The 12,121-nt window shown below is 36.9% G+C and overlaps 1 protein-coding gene across 1 annotated transcript; it reads right to left on the reverse strand.

Moving 5' to 3' along the window:
• Positions 1 to 472: 472 nt before the first annotated feature.
• Positions 473 to 11,695, reverse strand: LOC131790227 (cell division control protein 45 homolog). Its single transcript, XM_059107411.2, has 22 exons — positions 11,571 to 11,695; positions 11,406 to 11,465; positions 10,764 to 10,856; positions 10,299 to 10,393; positions 10,104 to 10,218; positions 9,672 to 9,740; positions 9,460 to 9,509; positions 9,240 to 9,288; positions 8,750 to 8,862; positions 8,172 to 8,285; positions 7,620 to 7,751; positions 6,535 to 6,633; positions 5,794 to 5,848; positions 5,271 to 5,321; positions 5,114 to 5,172; positions 3,893 to 3,941; positions 3,610 to 3,699; positions 3,034 to 3,117; positions 2,436 to 2,499; positions 1,965 to 2,016; positions 1,488 to 1,564; positions 473 to 1,216 (listed from the first exon to the last, which is right to left on the reverse strand). The coding sequence occupies exons 1-22, from the start codon at positions 11,619 to 11,621 to the stop codon at positions 1,146 to 1,148; spliced, it is 1,692 nt and encodes a 563-aa protein (XP_058963394.2). The 5' UTR covers positions 11,622 to 11,695; the 3' UTR covers positions 473 to 1,145.
• Positions 11,696 to 12,121: the final 426 nt, after the last annotated feature.

Here is a 12,121-nt window from a genome sequence, read left to right on the forward strand (position 1 = left end):
GAAAGGCAGATTTGAAACGGAGCAACAGAGCTGTGGGCAAAGTAATCCTGAATATCACTATTTTTGCAGACCAGGTGTGTGTGCGTGTGTGTGTATGTGTGCGGGGGGGATAGGACTCGACCTATGATAGATATTATACTAAGCGTACCCTTCTTCTCGAAAGACAATCAAATGTAGGGAAGAAAAGTTTTTCTTCGTTCTCTGTGAAGGAAACTGTTATTCTATGACATACAGGGAAATGTACTTTTCTTTAACCATTCGCTTCTCCACCACAATAAATTGGTTTTGTTTTGGCTTCAATAAATTGGTTTTGTTTTGGCTTCAATAAATTGGTTTTGTTTTGGCTTCAATCGACAGCGCCCCTCCCCCTGTAGGGTGACCTGCAGCTTTTTGATTTTACCAGTATTCCACACAAAAAGACAAACAAACAAACAAAAGAAAACTCTATGAACATTCTAGTTGTTTCGGTTGGTTGCCAAACGTTTAATTCAATCTTTAACAGTGTAAAAGAATAAGCGAGCGTATTTCACGGATATTCAATCATACAAATTAACACTGCACCAAAGACGGACGCAAATGATATTTCTGTTGCTGTGTACAAAGTCATTCTTTCTATTTGATGAACATGCCGAGTGGAGAATTAGCGCGAGAACCTGGACCAGAACACCGATTATTCTGGTCACGCTGCAAAGATAAAATGGAATGGAACCATTCAACCAAGCACACCAACAAATTCTTGAAGATAGACAATTCCAGACGTGTTGGTTTTGGCATCGAAAAATAGAGGATAAATTCAGACTAAAATTTGACCAATGTCTGGCAGCAAATTTCACTCCGCAGAAAATTTTCTCATACTTTTACGCAATTCAGAGACTGCCTCTTGCCACGAGACTTTGATTAGTTTTATCTACAAGCATCGAGTTTTAAGGTTAATGTAAGTTTTAAGACTTTTCTATCTTAAATTATTAAGAGTCCAGGCGGATTAAGTCATTTCAACCTTTCCTTTCTTTTTAGTGACCCACTTCAGTTAGCAGGTCTGCAGGAATTCGCTCAGTGAATATCCAAGTCTTAAGAATTCAGACAGATAACAAAAAAATCATGAGAAAAAAGGGGAAAGATTGACTATGACTACAGATACTTTAGTTTTATTTTGGTATTAGTAGAGCTGATAGGGCATCGAAGAACTTTCCACGGTCTTCACTCTTCATTTCAATCACTAGAACAAGAAGAAAATAATATCTGTTTGAAAAGTATAACGAAAGAACAAGAACTTAGTCAGTGAACACACTTCATTTTGACAAAAAGAAAGAAAAACTGAAAGAACAATGACAAAAAAAAAGCAGAAAAATGATATTTAGTCATCAATCTATATGTAGCTCCTAGCACAAAACTCTCCTCTCTATGTTAAGAAAGACAACCCACAAAGAAATGGTCCATGCTCATTCAATTCGGTACATATTTTTTTCCGCAAAGCACATCATTCTCACCTGCTGGGTCAAAGTGGTCGTGAATTGTCCTAGACTTTGTTTTGCTCGCAGCCATTTCAAAAGCTTTTCCCAAGAAACTGTAAAGAAAAAGGTGAACGGACGAACATAATAAACTTAATACAGTCAACCATTTCAACAACGCCTTCCTGGAGAACAAAGGAAATTGGCTGTTGTAGAGACAGGTATGTGCTTTGTACGAGGTAGAAAGGAGCTTAAGCACAAACGTTTTGAAACTCAGATGGCAACTGGAAGTTTAAATTCTCATTCCTACTTCTCAGTGCACCATTTTTGTCAGCGTATTTTGGTATAGAATGCTAAAACGACGACCTTACAGTCAATAGATTGGCGTCAAAGCGCTACAGGATAAAACTAGTTTTATTTTTCTTTCGGTGGCCGTCCGTGTCTCAAAACGTCTCTAATTAAGTTCTCCAGTATGCGCATGTAATCGCTGTAGCATGACTAGGTTAAGGAACTTACTTTTTGCCTGAATCGTCAGCAATCGGAGGCACGCCAACTAGTAAGCAAGTCCCTGGTAACAAAAGTAAAATTGAAAAAAATCAGAAACACTATTATTTGTCAAGTGAGATGCTAGAAATGAAAGCATTTGTTCAGATGATTGGCCACAAGTTACTGCAGTCGACATTACTATCAAAGGCTAATGGACACTCACAGGCTTATGTGATTGTCAGAATCTTTAGAGCCAATCAGAGCAAAGGTTGGCTATATCATCGGCCAATGAAAACTCAAAGTCAAAACAGGCAAACTGCCTCAAGCGCGGGAAAACGCGGGTGACCAAGTCGCGGTTGGTTTTAACTTTAGTTCTTTTGATTGGTCGAGAGTAGGGCACAAGTTATCTACACCAATCACAGAGCGAAATAAAGTAAAATCAAAGCAGTCACAGAGAGCTTTCGTCCCAGTCTTGTAGTCGTTAACATCTGCTATCCCTACCTTTCTCTGAGTCCAAGGGCGTTGCAAGAACGAAAGGAAGAGCGGCTGCTTTCTTGTTTTTGGACTTAATAAGACAAAAGACGAAACAAAAATAAAATCAGCTGAAGTTTAGACGCCATCATCTCACTATGTCACAAATGGCTAACGAATGAATGTAGATTCGCTTCATTATGACAGAGACCCAATCGTCAAAGGATTGGTATAGTCTTAAAGACTAGGATACGGTGTACATCAAATACAGTGATCATAAAAACAAAAGTGGAAAACCGAAGTGATCTCTACGGGCAATAGGTATAAATCTACAAGCGTTTTGTCTCATATTGTGCTAGCGTTCTATCACATATGTAGCAATCTGATTGGCTACGGCTACTCTCAGACCTGGTCGTTTTTCAATATGTTACCTGACAACGATATTTTTTCAAAGACAGGATCGCAATTCAACAATCAAAATGAAATACGTCCATTTACTTGTCTTTCAATATTTTTAGGCTTATTTAGGCTCTAGTTTTTAAAAACTCTGTGTTTCTTGAATCAAAGCTTGAACCCCTTATCAAAAACTCCTGGATCTACCCACTGTAGTGTGCGTCGAATGACATACCATCACGACATAAGCGTTGAGGATGAACCGAGCTAACGCCCCTAAGACAGCTGGCTTACCAAACAAGTTCAAGTCCGGTATACCCTTAAAAAAAAAGCAAATCATTTTAATTCATTATGATGATATGAGCGAAATTAGGTAGACCGCAAGTTCCTTTTACAAATATCTGCAAGCTTGCGAGGTACAGTTTTACATCGCCAGAAGGGGTCGGACAATTTTTTTTTTAAAGGGGGGAGGTGGGAGGTGGGAGGGGGGAGGGGGGAGGTGGGAGGTGGGAGGTGGGAGGTGGGAGGTGGGAGGGGGGAGGGGGGAGGTGGGAGGGGGGAGGTGGGAGGTGGGAGGTGGGAGGTGGGAGGTTTCAGGGGGTACGAAGGGGGATCAGTCGTCGCTAAAAGAGTATGTAGGGAGACTATAGAAAATTGACCGCCAGTGAGGTGGGATCATTATGAGAATACAGAGCCTGGGGAGGGGGGAAATTAATAAATTTCAGTGTGACACTACCAAAATCCCCCCCCCCCCCCCACCTCGCGAAAAAAAAAATGACCGGTCCCTCATGTGTAACAGCTGATGTCATACCTCTCTAAGATGTGAATAGAGGAAATGACCTGCACACATGACTTGATGCATGTCAATCAATGATCTAACTTGCTCCACGACGGCAATCAACTACAAAGAATAGAAAAAATTTAGATTAGCTGCAGCAAGCACGCCTCCTCCTATCCAGCCGGTTACCAGTGCAGCACCTTGAGATAAAAAAAATACATCTACGCTCCATAATAACAACTGAATATTGAGCAAAATTAAATCGTGAAGTCGTCGAGCACTCTCAAGAGACGTTGCCGATAAAAACAGTGCTTACCTGCTTCTTTCCCAGCTTGATACCTTCTTGAAGTTTCTCAGTATTTGATCTAAGAAAAACAGTTACTAAACGTTTTTATAACATAGCTAGTAAATTAGTCTAATCAAATTCAATTGCGCGAGCGTGCTTCATATTCCTATTGTGCACGCTCATGACGTCAGCAAACATATCTCTCGAGAAAAAATTTTCCATCGGGTTGAAAATGTTATAAAACAATTGGTTCATATGTCAGCTGTGCGTTCATCGAGATATGAAGCACTTGGGAAGTTTAGAGAGCACTCCGAAAGGTCTGGTCAAGGTCTGTCAAGAGTAAAGGTCAGGTCTGTCAAGAGTAAACCCTTAAATACAGTTGATTCGATAACGACAGTGCGACCGTTTCAAATAGCTAATCAATTGAGAAAACCATATCGAAGAAAAAGTTTGTTTCAAAACATACTTTAACCCTTAACACCCAAACATCAGTATCCATATTCTCCATACTCTTCCTCATACTTTCCTTTTGGTGATGACAAGGAGAATTAATTTAACAATCAAAGTTCCATAGTTTGGAAATCATTTTCTATATTTTCGTGATCTTAATTAACGATTCAGCAGTATTACTTTAAAGAGAAATTAAATGCTAAGGTTAAGGAGACTCAAACGGTGGATGCAAACCACAAATGCTTTTAACACACTTTGATCTCGAAGGGATTTTATAAGGAATTAAAGACTAAAAAAATCCTGAGACTTGCAGTACAAAAAAGAAGCCGAATTCCTAAAAAGCAGGTCGTGAGGCTGTGGCTAGGTGACCAGGGTTCATTACAACATATGTTAACAGCAGGAAATATGAACCTCAACCCTCTACACCTTAACATCAGTATGCATATTCTCCAAACTGTTCTCTACACATTTCCTAAGTTGCTGACAAAGAGAACTTGTTTAACAATCAAGAGCTTCCTTAGTTGGTGATCATTTCTTTTATTCTCATGAACTTAATATGTGACTCAGGGGTGAAATTGTAGGGAGAAATAAGATGTGATTCATTCTTTGGGGTTTAAGGTTTAAGCAGCGGAAAGGGCCAGTATGTCTGTAATAAGCACCCATACTACGCGTGAAAAAATCTAATAATTTTTAATAATCAATCACAAATTTCTGTTACTTATTTGATTCTTATTCAACTTAAAAATAACCCGTTGTAATCGAGTAAAGCATTTTGTGTTAAGAATTATTCTCCTCTCGTACCTGGACAAAGCATCTAGAGCCTCTAAAAAGTGATCCCATTTGCTCATCCCTTCCGTTTCCTGTGGAAATAGATCCATCAGCTATTTATTTGCATAATTTATGGCCTGGCCGAGCGAGCAACGAACTGGTTGACAGAAGTTATTTCGTAATAACTTACCGGAGCTTCCAAAAGAGCATTAACGGCATAGACAACGTCGCTTGCACAAAGCTGTTAAAACAAGGAAAGTAGTTAAACACTAAGGTGAGCGGCACATGGCAAGGGCGTGATAAAGGGGGGGCATTGAGGTGCATTTGACCCCACATGACTCAGAATAAGTGATCTCTTTCTAAGAAAGATTCTCAAATCATACTGCATTCCGAGCCTTGAAAATGATTTTGTGGAGTTACATCATGATTTTAGATCCCTGCACGAGCCCTGAAGTAAGATGCCGGTCTAGGAAACCTATTAGGAGAGTTACACATGCCCACGGCCCTTTTCCTGTGAAAAACCCTTAAGATTTCTCTCATTTCCAACGTTCGCGAAGAAGGACAATTTACTTTTGGATAAAAAATCAACACATCAAACAGAAAGATAAACAAAAAACAATCCATGGTGGTTTTTCTATTTTAGAAAAACAACTAGTATTTCTTATCGTCGTATCACATTCCTTGGATAATCTAAGGGGAATTTTTGTCGTTACCTTATTTTTGAAGCCATACTGAACGTGGAATGTTCCGTACGACATTTCATCGAGCCTTGACAAAGAAAAAAAACAAGACACCAACATCAAAATCATCAAAGCTCATCATTCGCATCCTTCAGTCTTCTACGCTCTTAGTCAAGAAAACATCTCTAACATATCTATGTTTGGCTTCATAGCTCTTTTCTGGTGACTGGCAGTGTTCCTGGACACAAAGATTCTGATGAACGACCCAATATCTTTTAAGCTTAACTGATCTATCTCTGAAAGTATGAATTAAAACTCCCTGGTAATAATTTTTAACAGTTATATATTGGGATTAGAGGCTTTGACGAGATGTTTTGTCGAATGCTGGGAATGATTGACCACTTTCCATTTCTGAGAACTGGTGGGTCAGGCCATCCTGTCCGCAAGTGGGGCAAGCCAGTTTTGGTTTTTGGCCAATCTTCCTTGGGCCTTAGAGAAGGGAAATTCAGTTATAATGCGCGTGAATTGACGATACGCAAAATTAGCTAAACGTTTGAGTGCCCGATGACAGAGAAGACAGCATAAACAGATTTCAAACCCTTCACACATACGTAAGGACAGAATTCAATACCCAAAAGGAGTTGACCTTTGCTTTCGATCAAAACCAGCAATAACTAGATGAATTTCTTCCAGTTTGCCAATACCTCATAATTGGAAGATGTCAATATATGTTATAACATGTGGCAGAGTTTGCCATTATATTTGCCAACTCACCCAAATTTGTCAGCAGAAGTTTCAACCCATCCTTTTAGGTTGTTCCTCAAGTCAAAATCCATGCTGTGAAATTTTTGCTTACTCTGAACAAGAGGGATTCTGCAACAACAACAATCAACAAGATGAAAATGATTATGTTGACAACAATCAATTTCCCTTTTAATATCTGCAACAAAACAACAATGTAAGATATCACCAAATCCAAGGACATCTCCTTTAATTTTTGGAGGGTTTATTTTAAGGGGTGAGGAACAGGAAGACAACTGTTCTCAGTATTATAAACTTATAAATTAAAAATTTAAGGTACATACAAGAAATAATACCCAATGGCTGAAATTCTCAGATAAGTGATATTTGTGGCACAATGCACTTATTTTAAGTTCCACTGACAAACTTGGAAACTCTATAAAACAATTCTGGGATGAGCCATCATATTATTGGAATTGTTTTCAGCATTTCAGTAAGCTTTCATCAAGCATTTGGATTTAGTCTCTTGTTCTTGTTGACTTGTCGTCCTATTTTTCCTCACTCTACAAAAACCAAAACTATAAACATCTCAATTTTATCTGAAAACAGTGGATGAGAAGAAAGTCAATTTTAAGAAATCCACTGCTACATAAGATCTACATTCATGGATTTAATTTTTCAAGTTCAAAAAAGTTTCCCACCCACCTTAGCCATTTTTGTGAAATAAACTCAAACTGCCTTGGAGGTAACTAAAAGCTGCTTGCCTGTACTCATTAGCCAGATGTAACTAATTTTTAATATTTTAAAAATAATATTTTGTGTTAACACTGGTCTGCCAAGTTTCCCACCCACCTTGGCCATTTTTGTGAAATAAACTCAAACTGCTTTGGAGGTAATTAAAAGCTGCTTGCCTGTACTCATTAGCCAGATGTAACTAATTTTTAATATTTTAAAAATAATATTTTGTGTTAACACTGGTCTGCCAAGTTTCCCACCCACCTTAGCCATTTTTGTGAAATAAACTCAAACTGCCTTGGAGGTAACTAAAAGCTGCTTGCCTGTACTCATTAGCCAGATGTAACTTATTTTTAATATTAAAATGATCCATCTAATCTTACCCCATGTCAGCAAGAAATTCATTAAGTTTCTTTTTTCCTTTCATTGTCCAAACCCTGAACCTGCAGGCTGTGTAGCGGGAGTTACAGATGCTGTCAAACAGAGACCAATGTCTGTATAATGACAGTCGCAGTCTATTTTATTATGTTAAGGCTTGCATGGAAAAATAACATTAATGATATCTGAATGGAAAAACATGCTATTACATGTCTTTGAGTAACTTACATTTTCCTGAAACATGCTATTACACAAGTAACCAATTTTTTTCCTGAGAAGTTTTGTGTAAGTATGTCTCTACTTTATGTACTCTACCTAGGTTTTTATTACTAATTACTGGACATATCATAAACATGGGAAGTTCCCAGTGAAGGTTAGCTTTTCTACAGCGTGATCCAAGGAAAAAGCAATGGCTTACTTATACAAGGTCTAGCAACAGAATGACTAAAACAGCATGTTTGTCTGTGAGCAAGCCAACTTAACTTGCTAGATGATTACTAACTAATTTGAAAAGTTACAGGATAAATTAAATTCATTCCATTCATTGAAAAGGATACTCAGTATCAAAGACAATCTTCATGCAGTTCACAGAAGAACCATTTTCATCTGTTCCATGATTATGCCTCATCACATGTTCATGGAGATTTTGAGCATCAGTTACGTACTTGTCACTGATGAAATTATACAAGAGATAATTGTCAAAATATAGAATCACACTAAAAATTTCAAGGCTTGTGAATTGAACATTTCAGCTCCCATGATCTGAATGTCAATTCTCCCCTCTAGCTGTTACACATTTCCTTGTGAATTAGTTACAAGAACTTGATGTTAGATCAAGATAATAATGTCTACCAAATAAGTTGGAGCATTCTCATCACCTGTTTGCTGGATAATTTATGGATACCTGGTATTTCAGGAAGAAGTGAAATGTTTAAAGAGAAATCTGGAATTACTTTGGTTTTCCCTTCTAATACTCAGTGATTAGGTGTTTGAAAACTTGTGAGAGTAAAAACCCTTCACAAAGAACATAATATATAGACAAAGAACATAATATATAGACACCAGCAAGAAGTTCAACCTAGACATATACAAATTAATGCATTACATATACAAATTACAGCATTAATCATAATACCTATCAATTTTTTCATATAGATATTGATGAGTCAATCCAATTGCTGCCCACCATAGCAAGTCATTACTATCTTTACTCATTTTCCAAGCCAGTTCATACATAACCAAGGATGCCTGAGAAATAATGAGAGCACAACATTACTTTCGCTGATCACAATTCAGTATTAACTTAAAGGCAGAATAGAATTTCATAAACTTGTTGATAAATTTAATCATAGAGGAAAGAGAAGTTTCAACAATGTACTTGGTCCAATATGTCCTCTTTTCTCCCTTCTATATGGGCAAAGCCCAAGAAAAGACCACTTTCAATCTTATCCAACAAGAAAAGCTGGATTTTTTTTTAAAAAAAACTTAGTACGTCTTAATGCTTAGCATTTATTAAAGAAACTAGCCTTACTAAATGCTCTTCCCTTTTCACTTTAAGTGAAGTTGCGTTAAACAGTAAGATATTATTATCATCTCACTGAACCATAAAGATGTACTTTACTCACTGAACTTCCATGGAAAGCATAGGCATAGTACTGATAAAGAATTTCTTGTCTTTGGAAGTAAAAGATAATTAAAATTAGTAACATTCTGAGCTGTGACACATTTTTAGCCTATGTCCTTTACCTCAACGTAGTGAAAAATTCACATTTTTCTAGTGAAGCAATTAAGAGGAAAATACAGAAGGAAAGTCAATCATAATCATGATCAGATGACTGAAATAACCTGTTTTGGTGCCATTGTCTTTTTGACATTCGCTTTGAAACTGGAGAGTCCTAAAAGCCAAAAATATGCACACTTCAGTGACTTCCAAAATCCTAAGTTGAAAAAAATACATCTATGTGGAAAAACTTCCCTCAATCATTCAACTGTGACAGCTTTTTCACAACTTGGTCTTAAAATCATTAGTAACAGTGAGTATCATACAAAGAAATCACCTCATCTCCTGTTCTTCTTCTTTTTGAGGAGGGTTCTGATTCCTCAGTATCTGAGTCTTCAAATTCATCCTGCAAAATCATCAATGACAATTACATCATGAAATACAACCAGTTTTCCTATGTTAGAAAAATAAATGAAAAGAACCAAACTATCTGATATTCAAACATTACTTATATACCTCTTACTAAGTTTAAGGTTTGTACTGTAAGTTTTTTCCACTCAGATTTCTGGCCTAAGCATGAAGCCTGCATAAATCTGAGCCAAAAAATAAGGTTCCACAATTTACAGTATTGACCAAGAAAGCAAGGTTTGTAAGAGATTTATTACATCTTTGGGCTAAAAGATTTCAAATCAAAAAAACTTTTGAATTTAGTAGGCCATACTAATCTTAGTGCATATATTAACTGAGAATTGGTATAAGTAATATTTACCTCTGAGTCAGCATAAATCTCATCAAAGTCAGGGACTGTGAGGTGTTCCCCTTCCTTCATTAGTAACTTAACCTGGTCCTGATTATAAATATTATCCAGATCAATGGGCCTGTGACTTAAAAAATAAGAAAGAAAGTGAAATTAAAAATTTGTCAGATTTTATTCTGCTCAAGATACCACAGGATTCCTCATTACCTGTCAGCAATGTAAAAAATGACATCTTCCTCTGGTTCCAGTATCTCCAGAATGTTCAAATTTGCACCACAGTTTATCAAAAATATATGCTTCAACTGAAAATGTTCAAAGAAAAACCAATCAAATCCAACATCTAAAACTTATGTACTTAGAAAAATTGGCAGTTTATAGACAAGTGGTTGCAATAGGGGTTCGTTACAAAATATATTTTGTCTCCTGTTGACTAAAATTTCATTTCTGCATATACGTTTTTCCTGTAGGTATGTTAGGTGAAGTGGTAGTTGAAATTTCTTTTTTTCCCCTGTCAACTAAAATTTCATTTCTTCATGTAATGTTTTTCTGTAGGTAGGTTATGCATAGTGGTGGAGATAAATAAATAAATAAATAAATAAGTAAACAAATAAATACTTCCCACTCGTATAAAAAGGTAATTCACTAGCAAAGCTGTATTTTTTCGTTGTTTACCTGTTCAGAGTGTTCATGATAGGCCTTCACTAGATCCTCTTTTCCACTAACAGGGACGATAGTGTACTGCACATTATCACATTTAAACAGCCACTATCAAAAGACAAACAGAAGAAATGAAGAATGAACTGGGTAACATCACTGACAGTAATTTTCAGAATTTATTGATTTCAAGAGTTATTTAATAATTGGAATTGTAGAGATTTTTAATACGATATATGTAAAAGGAACATATTCGGAAGAAAAAGGGAAAAGGAGGGGGACCAAATTAAGTATAGGGTTAGAGAGGAATCCTCGCTCATATTTCAGAAGTCGTTTTCACTGCTTGGTTACATACGAAGTTTATTGTTAGTTTATTGATACAAATGTACACACATGCATGTAGCGCAATAATGATGATCGAATGGGTCAGATAATTGTACTTAAATAAAAATTACACTCTGAAATGGTTGAGACAATCTTTGAGAAAAATCCTTTCAACTAACGCAAGCCAACTTTGCCAGTATCCCTATAAAAAGAGGAACATTACCGAGCGAGGAAAAGAAGTGATTCGTGTTTACACTCATGAAGCAATCGTGCCGCGCTCCTAATTCGAATTAGCTGTTTTTAGTTTCTTTCTAATTTAAAATTGTGATATCTCACCTGAAGAATCTTGCAAGCACATAAGGAGTCTAAGTCAATAGATACAAGAACCAAAACACGCTGCAAAAATAATTGTCAGCCATGTTGAATTTTGTTCACGCAGTTCTGAGAGTTTAAAAAACTCAAAAAAGTAACCTAAAAGCAAAAGCAACCTAAGAGACTTACTTTGTTGATGATGACATCGTATATTTCTTCTTTGGGTTTCTCCACGAACATTTTCCCTCCAAAATAACTAAGAAATCAACATCTGAGCGTAAAATTTATTGCGCGACAGGAAACATGAAAGGATCGTTCGAATTTTAATTTTAGGCGGGAAGGCGCGGACTTCGTTTAGTCCCAGCTCTCGCTCCGCTGACCGCAAACGCTTGGCCTTCTGACAGAATGGTAACGGGTGTTATACGGTGAGTGGCGTTGAAAAAACGATGAACAGGTTCGACAAAATATAGAAAAAATGTCGTAAATTAAATCATTGGTTTTTTTTCTCTCATAACAAGGTATTCCACACAACCAGGCAAGTTTTAAACTGCATCAGGAGCTCATTACCCTCCTGACTGCATCGGTGGGTGTTTTGCAAGATAATTATTTGGTTTTATGCCATGAGCTGATGATATAAATTGGCCACGCTCAAAACGTCAGTTTTAAAAACTCTTCACGATTGCCAATTTACATTATCAACTCATTTGATCATGATAGAACCAAATTATTCTTTAATACCA

Source organism: Pocillopora verrucosa, chromosome 2 (genome assembly GCF_036669915.1).
Source record: "Pocillopora verrucosa isolate sample1 chromosome 2, ASM3666991v2, whole genome shotgun sequence".
NCBI lineage: Eukaryota > Metazoa > Cnidaria > Anthozoa > Scleractinia > Pocilloporidae > Pocillopora > Pocillopora verrucosa.